The following is a 25,959-nucleotide window of genomic DNA, read 5'->3' on the forward strand; positions in this document are numbered from 1 at the left end:
TGGTATTAGGCATCTTGAAATCATTGTAGGCAAAGCCAACTTGATATATAGGATTTCTTCCTAAGTCTTGAGATCCCTGTTGAAATCGGACACCATGCATTTAAAGTGTTTTTCTTAATTCAAGATTCCGACTCGTGAGAGAGGTAGTGAGAGTGAGGCTGAGAGGGAGACTCTGAGTGGGTCAGCTTAGGTTTCATGCCAGCCTGTGGTCAGGCAGGAGAGTTAGTTTCCTGTAAGAACCCTGAGTAGAAAACATAGGGCTGACAGAAAAATAGCTACTATGTTTATCTTTTAGCTACTCAGCATTGATACCTCACCTGTGGCAGCTGTCCCCATATACTGCACAAGCATGTGTTCCTACCCATCTGCAGTGGGAGATAAACCATGTGCACCTACTGCTTCAGAGACACTTTCAGGGAGCCCTGGCTCTGCAAAAGTCCAGGATCTTTGGGTGATATCCCTTTCTCTTGTCATTGAGTCATTACCATGTTCCAATATTCGGCCTTTAGACTAAGTGGTATGTATGTACAATCTGTGTTCAAAACCTATACGAAAAGAAGAGAAAGAAAAATTTTAAAAATTAAGATTAAGGAGTAGAAAAAATTGTATGGTAACTTAAAGAAGTCATAATGGGGAAATACCTTCTGTTTTGTGTCTGGTCACCAGGCTATGTAACTATGCTTTTTCTTTTCTTTCTTTTTTTTTTTTTTAACTTTGACCAGCTGATTAGGGCTCTTGGTCTTGAGTGGAGATTAAGGAACCGGAGAATTGGTGTAGGCCTTCATTCCTGAGGGATCTAGAACACTAATGCTCGCCTGAAGAGGCTTGTAGTAGTTTCATTTATTGCTGCTCCCGATAGTATGGGTGAGGGTCCTTGGAGATTCCTGGGTTTCACTCAGATTTCTTTCAGTCCTATTTGGCTGTTAAGAGGTGATGAGGTAGTCCTGGTTCCTGCAGATTGGGTTGTGGCAGTACATTTAAAGATAAATGCCTTTTCTTGTCAGGTGAAAGCCATCTGTTTCTGTTCTGTGTTTACTAGAAAGGAAAAAATGCATTATTAAGATCTAGAACTGTATTCAAGCAGATGAGTCGTATCAGTTGGTTCCAAGAAAAGATAAGATGTGGAATAATAGAAGAAATTGGGATTGCCAATTTATACAGATCAACCCTAACTCTTTCTATAAGACCCATTAGACTTCAATATTGGCACATTTGGTTATAGAACATGGATGTGATGGGAATCACCACATGTGCATATTGAAGCTTTTTGGCATTGAATTTTGGAAACTACCCCAAATCAAGCCTAGGAGTGGTATTGCTTTTGATTTTCTCTCTAACTGGGAGATAGAGTTCCAGTGGTTTACATACAGCTGTCCCAATATAATATCCGTCATGTAAATGTTGGGGAACCAAATGGGTGTTCTACTGTTTTCTGTGGAAATAAATTTCCTTTATTTAAAATCTAAAAAATTTTAATGTTTATTTATTTTTGAGAGAGAGAGACAGAGACAGAGACAGAGACAGAGACAGAGAGACAGAGAACAAGTGAGGGAGGGGCAGAGAGAGGGACGGAGACACAGAATCTGAAGCAGGTTCCAGGCTTTGAACTGTCAGCATAGAGCCGGACGCAGGGCTTGAACTCATAAGCCATGAGGTCACGACCTCAGCCAAAGTCGGATGCTCAATCAACTGAGCCACCCAGGTGCCCGCAATACATATCCTTTAAACTCTCAGAAACTGGGTGAGAGAAATCATAGGCTGGCTTTGCTCTCTCACTGGTTGAACTAAGTTAAAAAATTCATTTATTACTGAGTCTCCATAATTAGAAACAATAGTATATTTCTGGGCTTTGAGAGTTAGTAGTAACTGGAGCCAGTATTCATCGTTCTCACACAATTTAGGTATTTCCCTTCCCTCAGTGCACCTGAATAAATGACTATTGGTCCTATAAGGAAGGATCTGAGGAAAATTTATATTAGGCATGTGTGGTGTTATAGCAACATCTATACACTGTGTTGTCTTTATTCAAGGGGCTGTGAATCTGTAAATTAAGTGTGGAAATGAGTGAGATGCCATGACTGTCTATATGGTGGCTTGAGTTAGTCCTTTTTTTCATGGACCTAGAATATTTTTAGTTATAGATTTCAAAAAAAAGACTTGAGTTTAAATTTTTTTTTTAATGTTTATTTATTTTGAGAGAGAGAGAGAGAGAGAGACAGACAGAGCACGAGTGGGGTAGGGACAGAGAGAAAGGGAGGCACAGAATCTGAAGCAGGCTCCAGGCTCTGAGCTGTCAGCACAGAGCCTGATGCGGGGCTTGAACCCACAAACCATGAGATCATGACCTGAGCCGAAGTCGGATGCTTATCTGACTGAGCCACCAGGTGCCTCCCAAAAAACTTGAGTTTAATAAACATGTTATAGGACATTCTTACAATTGAATACTACTTGGTAATAAAAAAAATAAGTGAACCACTGGGAAAAAAAGGGTTTTAATGAGTTGCCTATTTATTTCATTCCTGGGGATCCCATTAATCATAGTTAGAAATTAGACTATTACCGGAGATCTGGTTACTATAAAAGTCCTGCTGTTTTAATTATCATACTTACACCTTTTGATTTTAGGAGTTAAATTGTTGTTATGTGGGCTTTGCCATCCTGCCTTCCTTTTATCTCTGAAGATAGGGCTGTGTTGAAGTTGAATCTTGGTTATTTAGTGCGTGAAGTAGGGATTAGGGCATGGTGGGATACATAGCAAGCTCAGTGGGGGAGTGTTTTAGAAAAGTTTGGAGGTTTAAGTATATCCAAGACTTTGCCAGTAACTCATTATGTAACATTGTAGTCCCCCTCTTTCTGATGAATGTCTTTACTCTTTTTTTTTTTTTTGAGGGAGGGAGGGGGAGAGAGAGAGAGAGAGAGAGAGAGAAAGAGAGAGAATGTATAAGTGGGGGAGAGAGGCAGAGGGAGAGGAGAATCTTAAGCAGGCTTCACACTCAGTGCATAGCCTGACTCGGGGCTCAATCCCATGACCCTGGGTCCTGACTTGAGCTGAAACCAAGAGTTGGACTCTCAAACTGACTGAGCCACCCAGGCATCCCTGTCTTTACTTTTATGCAGGAAACCTGAAGAGACTGTGAACTCACTTGTTACTGTAACTTAAAACCTATAGAAGCAATCCTTGAATTAGATTCTTAGTGGTTAAGCCCCACTGATGTAAGAAGTGAGAAATTCTGCAGCGTCCCAAGGACCCAGAGTTTTATTCTTTACACTGAGATGGGAATTTTGAGGTTTAAACCTATCATTCTCTTATTTTAACTTATCCAGTGCCTTTATAAAAGCCATCTTATATATGGTTTGGTATTCCTTCTTCCTGTTCAGTTGGCCTAGGTCAACAGCTATCCAGTCCACTAGAGTGCCACCTGCAATGGGCACAGAGTCTTAGATGCCCATTAACTGGAGGTGTTAACTTGATTGGCCATTCTGTCACTGTGTACAGTGTCTTTTAACCCTGTTTACAATGTGAACAGGAGTCTTACTGCTTTTGTGCCCCAGCTCAGCTAAAGAGCCAATTTCCAAATATCCCTGTAGGAATCGATACCTGCAATTTATTCTCTGCTGCCAATTTTTAAAAATCTATTATTATTATTATTATTATTATTATTATTATTTTTTGGCCATAGGTTACAGGAAACAGCTATGATAAATACAAATGAAAAGGGATTGGAGTAAGAGTGACATAGATCTTCCAAATGCAGGAAGAGTTGAATTGGCCAAGCCTTAGTGGGGGATGGGAACAGCATGGCTCTAGAGACTTTGTAGACCTCCAGGGGGCTGCCATCAGATCATCGAGCAGCAGATTCCTGGTGTCTCTATTCAGGATTGAAATTCCCAGGATAGTACCTCTCTCATTGGGTTATTATGAGGATTTAGTGAGTTAGTACATAAAAGAACTTACTTAGACCATTGCTTGGTGCATAGTAAACTCTCAGTAAATAAGTATATAGAACTCTTACTTTTAAGTAGATGAGAAAAAGTCAATATTCTATACTAATACAGCACTTTCAAAACCCAGAGTATTAGTTTCCTAGAGCTGCTATAACAAAGTACCACAAATTGAGTGGCTTAGAGCAACAGAAATTTATTCTCTGACAGTTTTTAGAGGCTAGAAGTCTGAAATCAGGGTGTTGAAAGGGCCATCCTATCCCTAAAGCCTCTGGGATCCCTCCTTGCCTCTTCCAGCTTCTGGTAGTCCTAGGCATTCTTTGGCTTGTGGATGTATCATTCCAATCTCTACCTCCATTGTCACATGATCATCTTCTGCTTGCATGTCTTCACAGGACATTCTTCTTCCCCCGCCATCTCTACTTCCTTTTCTTGTAAGAGAGTCCTATTGCACACCTAATTGAGTGTGACCTCATCTTAACTTGATTACGTCTTCAAAGACCTAATTTCCAAATAAAGTCATGGATACTGAGGGTTAGGACTTCAATATATCTTTTTTGGGGGACACACTTCAACACACAACACCTATCTTAACCATTTCTCCCTCTTGTGTCCAAGTGTAGACATTGTTAATCAGAGCACTCTACGTAGTGAGGCCTCAGAATCCTTTTTACAACCAGCTGTAGAGTTGATACTCTATGATGAAATCTGTTTACAACCTTATACTAGTCTTTTGCAAAAGGACTTACTTTGACCGAGTTAAATTATAAACACTGACACCAAAGCAAGGCTTAGGAAAAACATGTAATACGTTAGTATGTGTGAATATTGGTGATATAAAAAAATTCTTTTTGAAAAACTATGTTATTAATATAAGTTCATTTTAATTACATCATCTGTTGGCAGATTGGCCATTGTATATGAAACAAGACTTGATTGTTTAATTTTTAAATTTCTTTTTTAGACATTAGAAAGTTTATTTCCAAAGAAATTTGTTGGTAATGTTTGTTTCTTCTTATATCTTTTAAAAAAATCTCTCCACAGATAAAATAATTGTGGGTAGCTTTATGGGATACCTAAGAATCTTTAACCCCCATCCTGTAAAAACAGGAGATGGCGCTCAAGCTGAAGATATGCTTCTAGAAGTGCATCTACGAGATCCAATACTACAAGTGGAAGTAGGAAAGTTTGTTTCGTAAGTACAGCCCACTAATCCTGGCATTTTATCTTACTTAGAGTGTCATTTCCCCACTGTGTCATTTTTGTGGATTCTTAAATGAAAAAAAGACCATCTATGAGTTAATATTTTTTTGGATATTTTTACCTGGGTGTGTGTTCCTCATGTACTGAACTTTTTTTTTTTTTTTTAATATGGAAAACAGCACATTTAAGAGAATAATTTAGGAATTTTTTTTATAGAAACAGACTAAGATCCCTGACACATCAGAGGTTTAAAGGAAAAGAGAGAAGCTTTTGAAAATAACCAAATAAAGAAATAGAAAGTAATCACTTACTTAAAGCACTAATTGTACAGATTATATAAATGTCTGTTTAAATAATTAGACAAAGTAGCAGTTTGGTATTTGGTAAATAACTTTGAAGCTTTAAAGTCAATTAGTACTTATTTGGTGTAGAAAGGTCCTTAGTTTCTTTTGTTTAATTTTTAAATTAAATTAGTTAATTTACTTTTGAGAGAGAGAGAGAGAGAGAGAGAGAGAGAGAGAGAGAGAGAGAACATGCGTGTGCACAAGTTGGGGAGGGGCAGACAGAGAGAGAGGGACAGGGGATCTGAAGCAGGCTCCATGCTAACAGCAGAAAGCCCAATACAGGACTTGAACTCATGAACTATGAGATCATGACCTGAACTGAAATCAGATGCTTAACCAAATGAGCAACTTATGTACCCCTATCTTTCCATTAAAAAAAAAAAAAAAATTAATGTATATTTATTTTTGAGAGAGAGACAGAGTGTGAGCGAGGGAGGGGCAGAGAGAGAGGGAGACGCAGAATCCGAAGCAGTCTCCAGGCTCTGAGTTGTCAGCACAGAGCCCGAAGCAGGGCTTGAACCCACAGACAGCGAGATCATGACCTGAGCTGAAGTCAGACACTTAATCGACTGAGCCACTAGGCGCCCCTTTCGTTTCATTTTTTAAAAGAATGAAGTGCTGTTATGATCATTCTGTTCAGTAGTTCTAAGTAGGGTTGTTATCTACATGGTCACTTGTTGGAAGAGAGGTTAACATTAATGAGTGGATACTGAACTGGCATTAATTAACTAGTACTATTTCATTAATCTTATCTATACGATGTGATCTGTATTTAAAGATAAGGAAACTAGCTAGAACTCAGAGCTTTAGGTCACACAGCCTGGATTCAAGACCCAGGTTTATCTGACTCCATACTCTATTACCTTTCCATGACGTCATGTTCTTTTCCTGTGCATGGTAGAAAAATTGTTTTGAGTGTTCAGGGCAATAAAATTTTTTTGAAGTCAATATTGAATATGTAATAATTGTATATATTTGCATTTTCTGGTAGTAGAGTGAATGGTGAGCATTTATATTCATTATAATGATATTTTTCAGGTATTATCTAATAGAATTCATATTTTGTAAATGAGAGACTAACACTCTGAAAGGTTAAATGATTACACGGATACCAAGGTGCAGAGTCAGGACCCCACTCCAGGTCTTCAGATTTCAATTATAGTTCTTTTAGTTTAGAACAAACAGAGTCTGTATCAGAGGTCATGCCTTGGAGGACTGCTTGCAGATGTGTTTTAAATTTAAAAGAGTTGCTGATATTTAAGAACCAGGGATTTCACATAAAATCCCTGCTTTCTTGCTTTTCTTGGGGGGAAAAAAAAGTGGAGATTTGGCCACAAGCCCAGAACTGAGTGGTGGTTGCTTCCTTTAGTCAGGCCCCACTCTGCAGTGGACCACACCATTTACACTCTTCACTCATTTCCATCTACTGACCTGACCTTTGAAGACTGGATTTAGGATTTCTAGACTGTATTATGTCTTGAAAACTAGTTGATAGGGGCTGAGAAGTATATTGGTGACAGTGGCAGTTTAGTCCAAACTGACATATTTTCAGTGCCTTTAATAAAATTTCTGAGCTGGAAGTGACTTATACCATTTACTGATAATGATTAGCATTCTGTAGTGCTTTATACTTTACAAGGTACTATCACATGATTTCATTTCATTTAATTGAAATGTCTTATTTTCCAGGATGGGAAACGGGTTCAGAAAGATTAACTTACTTGCCCAAGGTCACAGGTTAGTTAGCCAGAGAGACAGGTCCAGAACTTGGATCTCTGTATTATGAGAGAGCACTCATGAAGCGGCCTCTGCTTCTATTTTTTCTTGGAGGCTCTATTGGCTTCAACTGAAGGAAGTTCCATGAGGCAGAGTCCTTGAGCCTCTGGGGTTGCCAAAGTGGTGTTTGTTGTTACATTTATTTTTCAGTTTCTAATATTATCTAGTAAGTTTTTAGTTAACTGATTATAGACTGTGGTTATAATCTCTTTTTAAAAGTATTTTGTATCTTTTTGGGTTACATCTGAAGTTAACATTTAAACTTTTAAAACTTTTCCTATTTTTCAGAGGTACTGAAATGCTTCATTTGGCTGTGTTGCATTCTAGAAAACTTTGTGTCTACTCTGTCTCAGGTAAGAAACATTTTTTTCTAATGTAGAATTTGTATTAAAAATGGCTTCTTAATATAAGAATAGATGCTTGTTTATGTTCACTTGCTAGAGAACACAAAACATTTGGTTGAAGATTTTCTTATCTTGGTTAACATTTTCCCTTGTTCATTTATTTTTTCAGGTACTTAGGCTATTGCCTTTTTTTTTTTTTTTTTTTTTTTTTTAAATTTCTAGTAGAAGGTTCCTTATAATCTCCTTCCCAGGAATTGTGTCCAGGATAGCCTATGACTATTGGGGCCAATTCTGTATACTTAGGACACTTGAGTGTTTTAAAAGACTTTTGTTTATTTTTTATTTAAGTATAGTTGGAGCTCAATGTTACATCAGTTTCAGGTGTACAACATGGTGATTTCACTTCTCTGTATGTTATGCTATGCTCATCACAAGTGTAGCTACCACCTGTCACCATACAATGCTATAACAAGATCATTGACTATATTCCTTATGCTGTACCTTTTATCCAGGACACTTGAGTCTTAAGAAATGTTCAATAGCAACAACAAACTTCATTAGGTGCTGAGTCATAATGGTTTAAATTACCTTTTCTTTGGTGAACCTCAAGTGTTGTCTCTTTACACTTCAAATTTCTTGGCTTTTGGTTGTTTTTACTGAGCCTGACCTGAAGGCACTTATTTGAGGCTTAATCAGATTTCATTCCCTAACATTTTTCTGTGGGTACAAGCATGATAGTTAATTGTAGTTTGGTTTTAGCACTTTGATTCTTATTAAATATGAAAGGTAACTTTAAAAAATTTTGTTTTAGTTATTAGATAAATTTTAGTTCAAGCTGAGTTACTTTAATAGATATCAATATTGGGGAAATTTTTTATTGGCACAATAAAGCTAAGTCTCTATGGGTCTATTCCTTATACAAGAAGTGTTCTTTGGAGTTTGCTGTAAAATTTAGCTTTAGGATTTGGATTTTTCACACTCATTCTCTTTATTTGGGCTTTATTTGTATTTTGCATTTAATTTGAGTAATGATTTATATTTATTGTCACTGAGCTGGATATTCTTTTTTTTTTTTCTGGGTTATTATTATTATTATTATTATTTTGGTTTCAGGAGTAGAATTCAGTGATTCATTACTTACGTACAACACCCAGTGCTCATCACAACAAGTACCCCCTTTAGCCCACCACCCATCTAGCCCATCTCCCACTCACCTCCCTCTGTCAACCCTCAGCTTGTTCTCCGTCATTAATAAGAGTATCTCTTATGGTTTGTTTCCCTCTTTTCTCTCCCCCCCATATGTTCATTTGTTTTGTTTCTTAAATTCCACATATGAGTGAAATCATATGGTATTTGTCTTTCTCTGACTGATTTATTTTGCTTAGCATAAGACATTCTAGCTCCATCCACGTGGTTGCAAATGGCAAGATTTCATTCTTTTTGATGGTTGAGTAATATTCCATTGTGTGTGTGTGTGTGTGTGTGTGTGTGTGTGTGTGTGTATACATATATACCACATCTTCTTTATCCATTCATCAGTTGATGGACATTTGGGCTCTTTCCATAGTTTGGCTATTGTTGATAGCACTGCTAGAGACGTTGGGGTGCATCTACCCCTTCAAATCTGTATTTTTGTATCCTTTGGGTAAATACCTGATAGTGTAATTGCTGGATCATAGGGTGGTTCTATTTTTAATTTCTTGAGGAACCTCCATACGGTTCTCTAGAGTGGCTGAACCAGTTTGCATTCCCACCAACAGTGCAAGAGGGTTTCCCTTTCTCTCCATCCTTGCCAACACTTGTTGTTTCTTGTGTTGCATATTTTGCCATTCTGACAGGTGTGAGGTGGTATCTCACTGTGGCTTTGATTTGTATTTCCCTGATGATGAGTGATGTTGACCATCTTTTCATGTGTCTGTTAGCCATCTGAATGTCTTCTTTGGAAAAGTGTCTATTCATGTGTTCTGCCTATTTCTAAATTGTATTATTTGTTTTTTGGGTGTTGAGTTTGATAAGTTCTTTATAGATTTTGAATACTAATCCTTTATCAGATATGTCTATGTCATTTGCACATATCTTCTCCCATTCTGTAGGCTGCCTTTTAATTTTGTTGATTATTTCCTTCACTGTGCAGAAGCTTTTTATCTTGATGAAGTCCTAATAGTTCATGTTTGTTTTTGTTTCCTTTGCTTTCAGTGACATGTCTGATAAGAAGGTGCTATGGCTAAGGTCAAAGAGATTGCTGCCTATGTTCTCCTCTAGAATTTTGATGATTTCCTGTCTCGCATTTAGGTTATTCATCCATTTTGAATTTATTTTTGTGTATGGTATAAGGAAGTGGTCCAGTTTTATTGTTCTGTATGTTGCTGTCCAGTTTTCTCAACACTATTTGTTGAAGAGATTGTCTTTTTTTCCATTGGATATTCTTTACTGCTTTGTTGAAGCATAGTTGACTATATAGTTGTAGATCCACTTCTGGGTTTTCTATTCTGTTCCACTGATCTATGTGTCTGTTTTTGTGCTACAAAAACAGTAGCATACTGTCTTGATGACTACAGCTATGGAATATAGCTTGAAATCCAGAATTGTGATGCTTCCAGTTTTGTTTTTCTTTTTCAGGATTGCTTTGGCTATTTGGTGTCTTTTGTGGTTCCATACAAATTTTAGGATTGTTCTAGCTCTGTGAAAAATGCTGGTGGTGTTTTGATAAGGATTGCTGAGCTGGATATCCTAAAGCAGTGTCTTTTTGGGGTTGAAGGTCTGTTAGCTTTTTAAGGCAAGCTTGATAACCTGGCCTATGGTGTATGGTAGGCATATGTTGACTGCACAAGTGAACTAATTTCTGGGTGGGGCTGAGGTAATTGGTAGTGGCTCTTTATTTCTCTGTTATTTTTCTTCTTCCTTCTTTTTTTTTTCCCTCTGTTACCACTATCATTTTCTTTTCCACTTTTTTGTTTACATCAAAAGCCCAATATAGTACCTCTCTGTGTCATTGGTAAACCGCTCCCATTGGTTTCATGGTAACAGATGTTGTTCTTCCTAGTGATAGGGCAAATATTTAGTTTTCCAGAGTAAATGGAGAAGATGTGATATAGGTTACTTTATTACATGAATCTAGTTATTTCTCCGTTAACTGTGAGGTGATACTATTAACTGGGTTACACAGGACATGGAACAGAGGAAGTTGCATGCAATTATCGCTGAATACTTTCTGGGGAATTGGTCCCTTCTGAAGGCTCTAAGAGGGCAGGAGAGGGAAGGATCCTACAAACTAAAAATTGGGTAAGACTCTTGGTCTTCTCTGGTCCCATTTGAACGATGGCTCAGAAAGTCAGAAGCTTTTGAGTTTCCCTGGGGTGTAAGGCATAGATTAGTGATAAAATGTGTGTTCATCAAAAAGGCCTGCTTAAAGAAACTGGCATGTTTGGTCACAACTTGTTTATGAGACATTGGTATTTTCCTTCAAATTAGTGTTAAAAATGAAAGTTATTTGTCATGGGAATGGTGATTTTTATTGCTTTTTTATTCTTTGTATTCGTTTACAACCTTTGTATACTCTAGGGACAAGGAGTTCTCCAAACAACGTTCCCTTATGCCCCATCTCACTTCCCTTTTCTGTCTCTCATTTCTTCAGTCTCTTATTATATTCGGAAGCTGACGGTTTGTGTATTTTTTCTGACTTGGCTTAAATTGAGAAGCAGAGAAGTTAATGTTTTTGTTCTCTTGAATATGTTTCTTGAAGTTCCAGACTGAATTTTTACTTCGATTTTACTGTAACAGGGGAAGCATAAACATTTTTTAGTTTAAGTAAAACCACTGCTGTCAACAGATGAAAGTGTTAGCTGAACTTGACATGCTCATTCTCAACTGTCTCTTCCCCACATATTTCTTGTTTTCTTTCATGTGCTGTGTGCTTCTAAAAAAGATTTGAGGCAAACTAGGGGAGACCTTCTGGACACACCAAACAACCTTCATAGTCAGAGGCTGCTGTGCTGACTTCTTTTTGGAGGGTGATATGTCATCAAATGCATGCTTAATGTAGAGAAATAGCAAGGTCTTGCTGAGCTGAAGTTAGCCCATCTTATCATACTTTGGTAAAGGAAAAGCATCACATAGCGTCTCAGATTCCTTTCTGATGGGCTTCAGTTTCTAAATAAATGGTTACAGATGTGTGAGCTTAAGGACATCCTGATGATGTCCTCTTAAATATTCTTTTCCAAATATTGTGTACTTCTTTTTTTTTTAAGGTTTTTTTTTTTTTTTAATGTTTAATTATTTTTGAGTGAGAAAGAGAACATGAGCAGAGCAGAGAGAGAGGGAGACACAGATCCGAAGCAGCCTCCAGGCTCTGAGCTGTCAGCACAGAGCCTGATGTGGGGCTCGAATGCATGAACCACGAGATCATGACCTGAGCCAAAGTTGGACACTTAACCGACTGAGCCACCCAGGCGCCCCCAAATATTGTGTACTTCTCATCAAGTAATTGCTAAGCATTTGACATATTTATAGAATTGTAATGTTTGCTGTGATTGAAAAAAAAATGTGGTTTTTTACTTTTGATAGGCTTCTATAATCTGATTATTTAACACAGTGAACCTTTTAATTGTCTCTGTAATGGCTTTTATTTCATTTAACTTCAGTAGATTCCTCGGCAGTTATCTAAAATTGCACCGAAAACTGTAGTTGGTGGCCTTTGATTTTTCCAGAGAATTTTTTGTTTAAATCAAATTTTCTTTAAACAAGGCCAACCGCATCAATGTTCTGATACTCATTTACTTTCTAATTGCTGAAACTTTATGTTAATTTTAGCTATAAGTAGACTATAGATACTATACTCAGTCTGTATATCCCAGAACAAAGCCTGTGTAAGTTATTTTAATCTTGTATTATTGATACTTCTCTAGAAAAAAGTGGTCAGAAATTTTAGATTTTTCAGATACTACCTTTATTTCAAAGTAGTATCTAAGGAAGATAAATTGTCTTTTGTTCTCCATAGTTGCACTATTAAGTTTCAGAGTGCTATTACCTGAAAATTGAAAATTACCAATGCCTTTGCAGCTTTTTCAGAACACAAATTCTAGTGTCATTTCATGCCAAGTTTGTGAAGTATTGACTGCTGACCCCTGTGTTCACTGACCGTTCAGCTAGTAGGCATGTGTAAGTGCATTCCTTACTCAGAGGGGTTGATCTGGTTTTAGGTATAGGATGAAATTTGTAATTTCTGTAGAGACAAACCAAATGTTTCTAGGAACTTCTGTTTCTGGTTTCTTGGAGGCTAGACCTCTCCTTAGGTTGGGGCTGTGAGTTATTTAGTGTGTGTGTTTTTCTTTTTCTTTGGCCCATGTGGTTGTGATTACCCCTCAGTTTCCCTGGACCTTACTGATTTTGCTGCCATTTAGATTCCACAAAGCTTTCATCTCCTATCAGGGTTAGCTGGCAAATTTGAGTCTTTTTCTTTCTTTCTTGTTCTGTTGGTTTGTTAGGTCTGTTGTTACTGTTCTCAGGGGCATAGATCTGAGTAGAAGTGATTTTTCTCCATGAAATCCTCCCTTATTCGTTTTCTCTTTCAACTCTTCACCTTCCAAATGAAGAAGAAGCCAGGTTGAGAAAGGTGGAGGTGGAAATGATGTTTTCGATGGCTGCGTTATTTAGGGAAATTGTCATTAGCTTACCAAATTTTTTGAAAGTTTGAAAGTTGTGAAATGATGGACAGCTAAGTACCAGGATATATAGTGCTAACTCTAATAAAGACTTAGTTTGAGTACTTTGTCCTTTATCAGCTGTGTGATTTGGGGGGAAATTTCTCAAACTGTTTTTGAACTTAGTGTGCCTGACTTCTAAAATGGAAATAGAAATATTTTGGTACTTACAACCTCCATGTACATTGGTAAATCCTTTTGGGCAAGAACAAATAAATGCTCATGTATAAATATGTATGCACATACGTACATACAGACATTCTTAGATTGTTTTACTGATCTATCCAGTTTGGGGACTGCTTTATATTTAAAATTTTTCTTTAAATTTTCCATTTTTGAATGAAAGACAAAGATGCTTTTTTTTTAAATTTTTTTTTTTTAACGTTTATTTATTTTTGATACAGAGAGAGACAGAGCATGAACGGGGGAGGGTCACAGAGAGAGGGAGACACAGAATCTGAAACAGGCTCCAGGCTCTGAGCTGTCAGCACAGAGCCTGACGCGGGGCTCGAACCCACGGACCATGAGATCATGACCTGAGCCGAAGTCGGACGCTTAACTGACCGAGCCACCCAGGCGCCCCAAGACAAAGATGCTTCTTAATGGAAACAGTTGCATTCTGAATCTTTTTTCTTTCTATCACCTCTTTTAACTGTAATGTTCTTGCCTGATTACTGAGGTATAGCTCCAACTGTAAACTACTCTAGAAACCTGACAACCAGAGTGTAAAATATGGATAAAGAATCGTTTCAAACTTGGAAAGAAATAGAGAGTGAATATAGCACATATGATCTATTAAATGCAGAGAAAGTATTTCTCTTTGTTTTGAAGGAGATTCTTCACAGTCTTCAAATAAAACATATTATCCTATTTACTTGTTAAGGCAAACTTAGAATATCTCTTCATTAAATTAGAATATACTGTACTAGGGGCTTGAGTATTTTGAGAGTTTGGACAGGAAACTGAATTGCTTGAAAGTGTGGGGAATTTTTTCTAAGACACTTTGAATCATGACTTTGCTCTATTGTTTAAGTATAAGGAACTTAACCTCATTTATTTCGGAACTGAAATTGGATGGTTTTGTTTTTATTTAAATAATTATACTTTACTCAGATAAAATGGAAATACGTAATAAATGTCATCCATGGTAGTGTTTCATCTAATGATGTAATCTAGCCAAGACTTAAATTGTTTTAACTGTGCTGGCACTCTATATCATCAGAGTGCTAATTGTTTGTAATACATATTGTTTTAGTGCTTTTTGATTTTAAATTTCACTGAAATTGAATTACTTAGAGATGGTATAGAGGATGAGAGGAAATTAATACTTTTAATGTAAACAAATAACAAAGCAATTCTTTAATTTTTCCTCCTTAGGAACCTTGGGTAATGTGGAACATGGGAACCAATATCAGATCAAATTAATGTATGAACATAATCTTCAGAGAACAGCCTGCAATATGACTTATGGATCATTTGGTGGTGTAAAAGGTAATTTGCATTAATCTTGAGTATGCTATTGCAAGTACCAGATTTTGGGTTTTGGCCGTATAAAAATGGAGGATCACGAGGTATGAAATCTCAGAGTTAAACATAGTTTATTGAAACCCCTATATTCAAATAGTCAAGCAAAATAACGAAGAAAGAAAACGTTAAACAACAAATGTGTTTGATTTTCACATAGTCATTTTTGTATGGTCTACAGATATTTCTAAAAGTGTCTTTTCATCAAATTTTGTCTTCATATCATGAGCTGACTGAAATTGAGGTTTTTTGGGTAAACTGTGTGACTGCCTCTCTCACTGGAAGAAGGGGTTAATCTCACTGATAGAGTCCCTCTCCTACTTGTGATAGGCAGGGTGAAGCTGCAGAAAGAACACTCTCCCCACCTCACCCACCTCCAGGGCCACAACCAGGGTTGTGCTGGTGGTTGTGCTGGTTGTGCACGAGGGCACCTGGACTAAGGATAAGTGGAGACTGAAATGCAGACCTGATCCTGCTCATCAAGCCATGTGCCTTGGCCAGGAATAAACCTCTCCAGAGGAGGGCTGCCTTTTTAAATTTCACAACAGCGTTATATTTACCAGTGAGGTTGGGTTCCTCCCACCTTGGGGGTATCTTTTTCTAAGTAGCATGCAGCCACGTACAGCCTGCCCACCCTAATCCCAGAACTTCCTGAGTTACTAGGGCTTGATGCTTGCTTGGGTACACTGTTACTGTTGGCACGGGAGGGTTTTTATTTACCACCTAGCTCCTCTCACTTCACTGTGACAAAGGTCATAGAGAAGCTGCTGGTACTGGAGTGAGGACAGGAAACCAGGTAGTGACACTTACCTGTGTGGTTTTGTGTGTGTATGTGTGTGTGGCACCTGTGGAACATGAACTAGGGATTTCATAATATTTTAGCTCTTTCTGAGCTCATATTTTTTATGAGTTTATTGTTTAATCATTGTATTAAAAATGATCTGTGTTAGATCTGTCTTTAGTGATGTGAAAAAAACAACTATTTTGGAAGTATCCTTCATTTGTGTGAATTCACTTCTTTTCATACATAGAGGTAAAGGTGAGGAAGAATGAATTTGAGCATATCAATTAACAAGAATATTTCAGGTGGTGGTGTACAAATAAATATTTTGCATAAAGTGATATGAAACAAAACACTTGGCTGGATTGCAGAATTGCTTAAGTTGAGTAATAGGAATGTTTGGATTGTTTAAGGAATATGGAAGATGTCCAGAGTTGGATGAAGAGGGGAAAGAGCTATAATTTGATGAGAGGCTAACTTTTATCAGTGCAGTATCCCTTCCTAACCTCAGCTGTTAGAACTGATTTTCACTGTTCTTTAAACAAGATGTCTGACATGATCAAGGGACCTAGGTCTCTATTGTTTAATAAATTGTTTCAATTATTTTCCTCCTACTAAATCTTTTTTTTTTTTTTTCCTACTAAATCTTTAAAAGGCAAATTGCTAAATTCTCTGCATCGGGGGTCCAAAAAATTATGATATGATAAAAAAGTGCTTTGGCTAAATGAAAGTTTTAATTTTTTTGATAGCAACAAGACAATTCTTTCTAAAATTTTTTTTTAAACATTTATTCATTTTTGAAAGGCAGAGAGAGACAGAGCGTGAATGGGGGAGGGGCAGAGAGAGAGGGAGACACAGAAACAGAAGCAGGCTCCAGGCTCTGAGCTGTCAGCACAGAGCCCGACACGGGGCTCGAACTCACGGACCATGAGATCATGACCTGAGCTGAAGTCGGCCGCTTAACCGACTGAGCCACCCAGGTGCCCCAACAAGACAATTCTTTAGACCACAAATCAAATGTTATATCGATTGCACTGTATTTTTTTTTCAAATCAGATCAAGTTAACCCAATTAAAATAAAGTTTTAAATAAGTAAAAAGGGATTCCTTGCTTTTGTGTGACATTTTTGCTGGATTTAATAATGGTCTTCCAAAGTAACGATAGTTGCTACTAGTTTAGAAATGAACGTATGACTTTGTGCTTATATGATACCTCTCTTAGTTCTTAAATTATGCCTTACACTTAAAAAATACCTTTTGAGGGGTGCCTGGGTGGCTCAGTCCGTTGGGCATCTGACTTTGGCTCAGGTCATGATCTCTCGGTCCATGAGTTTGAGCCTCGTATTGGGCTCTGTGCAGATAGCTCAGAGCCTGGAGTCTGTTTCAGATTCTGTGTCTTCCTCTTTCTCTGTCCCTCCCCCGCTTATGCTCTGTCTCTGAAAAATGAAGAAATCTTAAAAAAAATTTTGAAAAGTACCTTTTGAAAAAACAGGATGTTCTGACATGCTTTACTTTCCTATGGTTAAGCAGATCATTTCACAATTTGAAACAAAGAAATGTCTGAGTAGCAGAATTAGATATTCCATTTAATGGGTTTGAAACACTTATGTAATATCACTGAGGCATCTACAAGAAAATATGAAAAAATAGTGGGGTTGATAAATTAGTAAAAATTAGCCATATTGGGAGGTTGGCAGAGGTAATAAGGGGTTACTATTAATGGGTACAAGATTTCTTTTTGGGATGATGCAAATGTTCCAAAATTAGATTATGCTGATGGTTGTACAGTTCTGTAAATATCCTAATTACTTAAGCTGTGTACTTTAAAGAGGTGGTATATAAAATATATCTCAATAGCACTGTTAAAAAAATTAGCCATGGGATAAAATCTGATGCTAGAGAGGTGATAGTACAGTCTGTATATCCTGTATATGTAAAATGACACAACACTCTTAAAGGAGGTTGGTTATTGAGAACCACGAAAATAATCTTGGATGCTGATATGTGACTTACAGGGATGTATATTGGGAAATGATCCAAAGTATAGAAAATGGAAAAATCATATCAAGTTACCATATATTTATTTCTTTCCTCTTTTAGTCATTCCTTCCTTCCTTTTGTGTGTGTATGTGTGTGTATGTATATATATGTGTATATATGTATATATAAATTAGAACTGGTCTAAATGAGTAATAGGGGAGAATAACGAGGTAAGTTTTGATGCATAGATTTAGTGGGTAATTATGAAGTTACTAAGATTGCTGAATTGTACAACTTTGTACATAATTCTTTGTCCACATTTCTCATTATTTCCTTAGGATAGAATGTAGAAGTGGAGATTGAGTCAGAAGGTTATATAATTTTTTTTCTCAATCTGAAAACTCCCCCCAGCAAATATGATATAAATAAATTGTAAAAAGTACAGAACTTAAAAGGAAGAAAGTAAAAGTGACTCCAAGGTATTCACATTTCAAAATGAAGCCCATTTTCTAAGCCTGTCATAACTGTGTGTGCCTAATATGCACTTTTCCAGGATTGAGTGGGTCAGTCTTTTAATTTGAAAACCTCCCTAGAGTTGATCTGAATTTAAAAAAGGAAACTTAAAAAAATTTTTGTCTTCTATCTTCCTCTGTATTTAAGATGCCTTCTTGTGGAATTTAGTTGTGGAATCATGTCAGTAGTCCTCAAGAAAGGAATTAGGCAAGAAGAAACCCTGGCCCCATTTTAAACAAATGTGTTTATAAGGTATGGGAAGGCAGAGTGAGTTTATTTTGCATGTGCACCAGAGTGAACTACCACTAGATGGCAGTCCTGTACAACCTTGGACTTTAGTTGGTTCCTCCTTTAAATAAAGTATGCTAAGAGATCACCAATGGAGGAATTTTGAGCCCAAATAATACTTTGCCTTTTATTAAAAATAAATGTAACTTCTGGGGCGCCTGGATGACTCAGTCCGTTAAGCGTCCGACTCTTGATTTCGGCTCAGGTCATGATCTCATGGTTCGTGAGCTCAAGCCCCAATTGGGCTCTGTGCCTTCAACACAGAGCCTGCCTGGGATTTCTCTCTCTCTCTCTCTCTCTCTCTCTCTCCCATCTTTTCTCTATCTCTGTCTCTCTCCCTCCCTGTCTTGCTCACTATCAAAAAAAAAAAAAGCATTAAAAAAATAAATGTAACTTCTTCATGTTGCAGAAAAGTAATGAAGTGGTTTTTAAAAATTTTAATTATAATAAGTGATATCTTAGAATATAAATTGAAAATGCTTTCTAGCTGTGCTTCTCGAACTTGAGGTTGCATTTGAATCATAATGGAATCTTGATAGAAATTCTATCAAGAGGTTCTAACTCTTTAAGTTTGTAATTGGAGAGTTTGAATTTCTGAAACTTTCTTCGTTGATGCCAAGTCTCAGAGATCTAGAGGTATGTTGCTGCTCTGGATCTACCGAGTACTGTTCTATATGTTCTAAGTACTTTGCAGGTTGAATAACTTAAGATATACTAAGCAAGTGGTAGAGGAGAGATTCTAACTCAGACTCTGCTTCTAGAATCTTGTAGTGTTAACCATACTAAACTTCTTCCTTGTCTGGACTGTGAGTAAATTAACCTTCCTAAATCAGAAAAAAAACTTTCCTATCAGAAAAGGGTGTATTTTGGTTTGGCTGAAGTTAGTGCATAACTTTGATTCTTCATAGATTATGGAAAACATATTGAGTAACTGCCGTTTCAGATACTTGCTTTTTCAGTTTGATTTTTTGGTTTGGTGCTTTGGTTTCTAAGGAAAGTCCTCCCCCTGCTCCACAATAATAAGAGAGGTTATATATGGGAGGGTAATATTTGATTTGAAATTAGCAAAAGAGTCATTACTGTTTTTCTTTAACCTTTTTTTGTTTGCTCGTTCATTAAGAAAATCTTTCAAAAACACCCTGAATACATTTGCAAAAACTCAAAAGGTGCATTCATTTGATGCAGTAAGGCTTGGCTTTACCTCAAGCTACATGTAATGTCTATTAATGAGAAAAAAATGGTAAAGAAATAGGAAATCTAGTTTTATGAACTAAAGAATATATGCTTAATATCTTCCATTATTCAGACTACTACATACCATTCCAGAATTTAAGTTAAAATTCTTTCCATATTGTACTTTTTAGGGGAAGTGACTGATAACAAAGACTATATTGGATCCTTTTTTTTTTTTTTACACAAAAGGATGTGGAAGATGTGCTTGGAATTAAAGAATTTTTGTAGTTTCTCTAAATCTAAATACTGTTTTGAAAGAATGACTTTGGGTTTTTATAAAAATGGTAGTTTAAAAAAAATGGTAGTTTATCTTTGCCTTTTATAATAATGACAAATTAATGCTTGCAAAATTTAGTGAGTGGTATAAGCATGGACAATTAAATTACAGTTTGGAAATATATTAAATTAGTTTTGAAAAGGTGGATTTGAATTGATCTAAAAATATGTTATTAACATTGATGGAATTTATTTGATTCAGTAATTTGAACTCTACTTGTTTTTGAAAAAAGGAATAAAGGATATCCCTGCCAGATTTTCCTCTGCTTTAGTTTCATTATGTCACTTCAACTTCCAATGGTTGTTGATATGGTACTTTACCTAGTTAAGATAAGCTTGTCAATTCAGAATAGTATTCGGAAAAGGACAACATTAATATTGACTGACAGAATGCCAGTGGTAGAGTGAAGAAAGAATGTTACTGTTTTGAGGTCAACAATTGCAAATACTTAGCTTAGTAAAATAAGATACTTTATCTAGTTTATGTGATGTATCTTGCTACCATCAAGATATTTGAGCTAAAACTTCCTTTTCTCATAATATGATTTAGGGACCTATAGTTAGTTTACTTGCTCAGTTACCACAAATTTGTCCTGTAGAGCTGGGACACGTCGACAAGCCTTATAATGTATATGGCTCTTTCAAGTGTGTGAAAGGGACGTTGAAAAGAAATAGTTGATTTATTAGAGATGTATGGGAACTTTCAGGGACTAGAGAAAGTCTGGTGTTAGTTCTTCCTTGCATCATCTTTCTTCCTCCATCCATCCATCCATCCATCCATCCATCCATCCAATGCATATTTACTGAGAGTCTTTTGAGTACCCAGGCACTGTACTAGTTTATTGGAATAGAAAGATGAATAAAAGACAGTTTAAGTTCTCAGGAAGCTCACAATGTTGGGTACAATAAAGACTAAGAATTAGCTATGATATAATGAGGTAAGTTGTAACAAAGATGGATATGTACGAAGTTATACTGAAGCCTTGAGGAAGGAGCAGCTTCCTTAGGCTGAATAAATACGTGTGCATGTATGTATTTGTGTATGGGGAGGGCAGTACTTAAAGGTGAGGGAATGTGCTGTTACCTATTTTATTTCAGCTCTTCATTTTTATCCACTTTAATCTAGAGGTCACTAGCCCCAGTTTCCTATAAATGAACAGTTTCATAGTTTTCAGTATAAAGCTTTCATTGCTCATAGGCTGAGCCATTCAGATTCCCTCTGGGATAGTTTGTTCCTCTTGAGAAGATTATTTTTCAGACTTTGGAGCACTTAAAAATTATTTTTGCTTTAAAAAACCTTGGCATTTTCATACTACTAAATGGACTTTCTTACCTATAGTTTAAAGCCTTCAGTAAGGCAAAATTATCTTCTTTTGCTACCAGCTGATTAAAAAAAATTTTTTTTAATGTTCTTTTATTTTGAGAGAGAGAGAGAACATGAACAGGGGAGGGGCAGAGAAAGAGGGAGAGAGAGAATCCCTAGCAGGCTCTGTGCTATCAGCACAGAGCCCAGTGTGGGGCTTGAACTCATGAACCATGAGATCATGACCTGAGCTGAAACCTCCAGCTGAGTTGGACTCTTAACCAGCTGAGCCACCCAGGTGCCCCTTGCTGCCAGCTGATTTTAATGGAGGATATAGGGCTCTAGAGACAGATAGATAGAAACATAGTATGACTCTGTTTATTAAGAATGACAAATTGGGGCACCTGGGTGGCTCAGTCGGTTAAGCGGCCGACTTCGGCTCAGGTCATGATCTCACGGTCCGTGAGTTCGAGCCCCGCGTCGGGCTCTGTGCTGACAGCTCAGAGCCTGGAGCCTGTTTCGGATTCTGTGTCTCCCTCTCTCTGACCCTCCCCCATTCATGCTCTGTCTCTCTCTGTCTCAAAAATAAATGTTAAAAAAAAAAAAAAGAATGACAAATTTAAGGGTAGGGATAGGAGATGAAGTAACACAAGAGATTAAGAGATATAAATGGAGAGACAGAGCATGTCATGAAAGGAGAGGGAAGAGAGTTTCAAGAGGTAGGAGTCAGGAGAGTCAGAGGTTAAGCAGCTGGAGTGTTGAAAAGAAAATACTGGGTTTAGCTGCTTGGAGGTCATTGGTGATCTTTGGGAGAACAGTTTTAACAAAAGAATGGGCACACTGGTCCAGTTGCCTCAGAATGAGGACTTCATAGAAAAGAAATGGAAATCACAAAGGAAAGCTGTTCTGTGAAGAGGTAAGAGAAGGGTAAGAGAATGATATGGCCACAGCTGGAGGGAAAAGGTTTTATAAGGAGGGAGAAGTCTTTGAGGAGGTAGGATGGAACCTTGATCTGATGAACAAAATGCCTTCCATAATATTTTGTTGAAAAAATTAACTTGAATATATTTTAATTTGAAAAATTATGCTGTTTGGAATATGATGGGCCAGTTCTTTAAAATTTTATTTCTTATCACATAATTGGTGCTTTATAGTCATGTTGAATTTTTGTCTTCTCTTCATAATGAATTTGTGGTTTATGGGAAAAAGGCTTTTTAATACTTCAGTAGAGATTATCAGCACCATCTGGTTCTTTCTTCAATTTTTACCCTTCTCTGACATTTTTTGCTTCTTTACTCTAATTTTTTGGCTTGCTTTCTTTCTTTCTTTCTTTCTTTCTTTCTTTCTTTCTTTCTTTCTTTCTTTCTTTCTCTTATCTATTTGTCTACCTACCTATCAGTCTACCTATAATTTTACTGTGGTAAGAACAATTAACATGAGATCTACCCTGTTAGCAGATTTTTAAATCGAGGTACAGTTGACATACAATGTTATGTTAGTTTCATGTGTATAACATAATGCTTTGATATTTGTATCTCTTAACAGATTTTAAATTGTATAATATTGCTATTTATGGGCTGCTCTAATTTTTAAAATTAGTTTTCTTGATTATAAATTTTTGGTTTTCATAGAGATGTTTATATTTTGAGCTTACTGGGTAACAGACGACTCAAGATTTAAAGAAATGTTACCATAAAAAACCAATACTACTCAATTTCTGTATATGCTACTATTTTGCTTTTCCATTGGGTGTGCTTCTTTTCACTTTCCATCCTTGCCTTTGGTTAACTAAAGATCCTTTTCTTTTAAAGATTATATTTTTAAGTTATCTGTACACCCAAAGTGGGGCTCATACTCCTAACCCTGAGATCAGGAGTCATGTGCTCTACTGACTGAGCCAGCCAGGTGCCCTGATACTGAGGATTCTTTTGACTGCATTTGACAGTAGGCTCATGCAGGAATAAGAAATTTACTGTCTATCACCATTTGGGCCACCAATGTGATTAGATCTGTTTTTTTTCTTTTCATCTTTTGCTTCCATTTTCTTGCACAAGCTATTTCTTCACGGTTACAAGATAGCTACAGCAGCTCTAAATCTTCTTAGATTCTAGTTCATGTGAAAAGTGCCTGCCTTTCTTCCAGAGGGCTCAGCAAAGGTCTCTTTCCAACTCCGTGGCTTTGGTTGGACCATCTCTGAATCAATCCCTGTCACTAAAGGAATGCAGTTAAACTTGGGTCTGAGCTAAGTATGGGAGAGGTAGGGCCATTTCTGTTAACCATTAAGACTAAGTGTGGAGAGGGGTGGACCTTTGGGGGAATATAGGTGAATAATCAACTGTGGTGAGTTTGAGGATTTTGGAGTTGATCAAGGAAAAAGGCATGACTATGAGAAGTCAGTAGCCCACAGTGAACTTTATTTGGGTGTTGCTTTGACAAGATTGCATTCAAGGTTAAGTCCTTAACAGCAGGAGATTTTCCAGGGCCCATGGCAGGGGACCACCACCTATAAAGGGAAGCAGGCAAGGAAACTCCTTGGGGAGAGGGATTTCTGAGTGGGGCTGTATGTCTAGGTGATAATCCTCAGATACAAGATGAAGAGTCTTGATCAGGAAGCTTTGGAGGGCAACAGTGACTTCTGTAGCTCCAGGATTTGTCTTATCTATGGCTAGTAAATGTTGGTTCATTTTTGCAGGGTATGCACTGCAGGCATGCTATAAATGGCTAAGAATATGCTTATTTGGTCTATAATTAAAGCAACTGAAGGTGTAAAAATTAGAGTTTTGCATCTGAGGGCTTTGAGTTCACATTCATGATTAGCCTGCTGTGAGGTACTAAACAAGGGGCCAATGTATAGCGGCCACCTTTAACCAATGTATGTAACATTAACTGAATAGGGCAAAATAGGTGCTGGGGAGCCAATACACTGTAAATGTCCATATTCCTTTTGTCTTCACATTCTCTCCTAGAGCCTTCCTGGGGTGCTCCTTTAGAAGTGACAGAAGAGGCAAGCAGTGGTGATTTGAAAGGTGTATGTGGACTGGAGGAGGCAGGGGATGAGCAGTTGAAGAGTGCTCTGCTTTGGGCTGCCTGCAGTCTCATTCTGGCCACACTGTAGGGGATAATTGCTCTGAATGTTTGTTCGTATTTAGAGATTTGTTGCAGTTTCATTTAATTGAATGCATTTCAAGGTCATTTGTCACGTTTTTAGTTCTGGGTTTAGTCCATGTTAGATTTGGTGGCATGTTCCAAGTTCTTTATAGATAAATTGAAACTTGAAATGATGTAGGGCATGATTTTTACTTCATCTTTTTCTCTTTCAATGCTCTCCACACCAAAATGTGTATACTTTTATTATAAAAGTAATCATGTTAATAAGGGAATATTCTAAACATATGAACCTGTAGACAGGAGAAAAAAATGATTTAGCACTATCTCCTAAATAGAACCACTATTTACATATCAGTGTAGACTATAACATAGAATATTTCAACCTTAGTTAACCCAGAGTAATTTTATATTTCTGGAATTTAACTATCTCACCATCAAAATGGCACTATCATTGAAAAAATATGTTTATCATGGGAAGTCTGGTGCTATATGATATGGGATGTATGTAAGTAATGGCAATAAATATGTGAAATAGACATATTTCTTAGCAAAGCTTTTACTTCATATGACTATAATATCTTGGAGTCAGTTGAAGAATTTATTAAATATTGGTCTTCAGTTTGTATCAGTTGAAAACATGATGGATTTACTAGCAAACAAAAAATCCTCATATTACTTGTGTTTAGCTATAAATGGAAAAAATAGCATGGTATATGATATTCCCAAATATTTGGTGATGGATATATTTCACCTGTCAATTATTTTTTTTAAAGTTTTATTTATTTATTTTTTTTGAGAAAGTGAGAGTGTGAGCAGGGGAGGGGCAGAGCAAGGGAGACACAGAATCCGAAGCAGGCTCCAGGCTGTGAGCTGTTAGTACACTGCCTGACGAGGGGCTCAAACCCATGAGCTGTGAAATCATGACCTGAGCCAAAGTTGGATGCTTGACCAATTGAGCCACCCAGGTGCCCCCCAAACTGGCCTTTCCTTTAAAATGGCAAATAATTTTTATACAGTGATTTTAATTAATCAGTTAATTGATTAATTAAAAATGTGTATTTATTGGGGTACCTGGGTACTGACAGCTCAAAGCCTGGAGCCTCCTTTGAATTCTGTGTCTCCCTCTCTCACTGCTCTTCCCCAGCTCACATTCTGTCTCTCCTTCAAAAATAAATAAACATTAAAAAAAATTAAAATGTTTATTTATTTATTATGAGAGAGAGAGCGAGAGAGAGAGCGAGAGAGAGAGCTAGAGAGCACAAGCAGGGTAGGGGCAGAGAGAGAGAGAGGGAGCGAGGGAATCCCAAGCAGGCTCCACGCTATCAACACAGAGCCCAAAGGAGGCCCAAATTCACGAGGGGTGAGATCATGACCTGGGTTGAAATCAAGAGTCAGATGCTTACCTGAGTTACCCAGGTGCCACCATACAGTGATTTTAAACCTCTGCACATTTTATATTTTGGGGAAGCCCTCTTGAGCTGCACATAGGGTATGTCCAGTCACAGCTCAGGATGTCTGGTAACAGTGTCTGCAGGAGAATGGGGAGTACCCTGTATCAGTACTCCAGGACTGATGGGGAGTATCCTGTGTCAGTACTCTGGGACTAATGGGGAGCATGTATAATAGCACTTCTGCTAGTCATCAAT

General features: G+C 37.2%; 1 protein-coding gene across 6 annotated transcripts in view; it reads left to right on the top strand.

Annotated features, from left to right (window-relative positions):
* BBS9 (Bardet-Biedl syndrome 9) overlaps positions 1-25,959 on the top strand; it is a 439,547-nt gene that overhangs the window by 20,418 nt on the left and 393,170 nt on the right. For 5 of the 6 annotated variants that reach the window (XM_042969708.1, XM_042969671.1, XM_042969679.1 and 2 more), the window contains exons 3-5: positions 4,987-5,137; positions 7,554-7,618; positions 14,686-14,799. In XM_042969708.1, coding sequence (XP_042825642.1) covers positions 4,987-5,137; positions 7,554-7,618; positions 14,686-14,799 — 330 coding nt within the window. The remainder of the gene's footprint in view (positions 1-4,986; positions 5,138-7,553; positions 7,619-14,685; positions 14,800-25,959) is intronic. The other variant, XM_042969704.1, reaches the window with a different exon arrangement.

The sequence above is a fragment of the Panthera tigris genome, chromosome A2 (assembly GCF_018350195.1).
Source record: "Panthera tigris isolate Pti1 chromosome A2, P.tigris_Pti1_mat1.1, whole genome shotgun sequence".
In the NCBI taxonomy this organism is placed as follows: domain Eukaryota; kingdom Metazoa; phylum Chordata; class Mammalia; order Carnivora; family Felidae; genus Panthera; species Panthera tigris.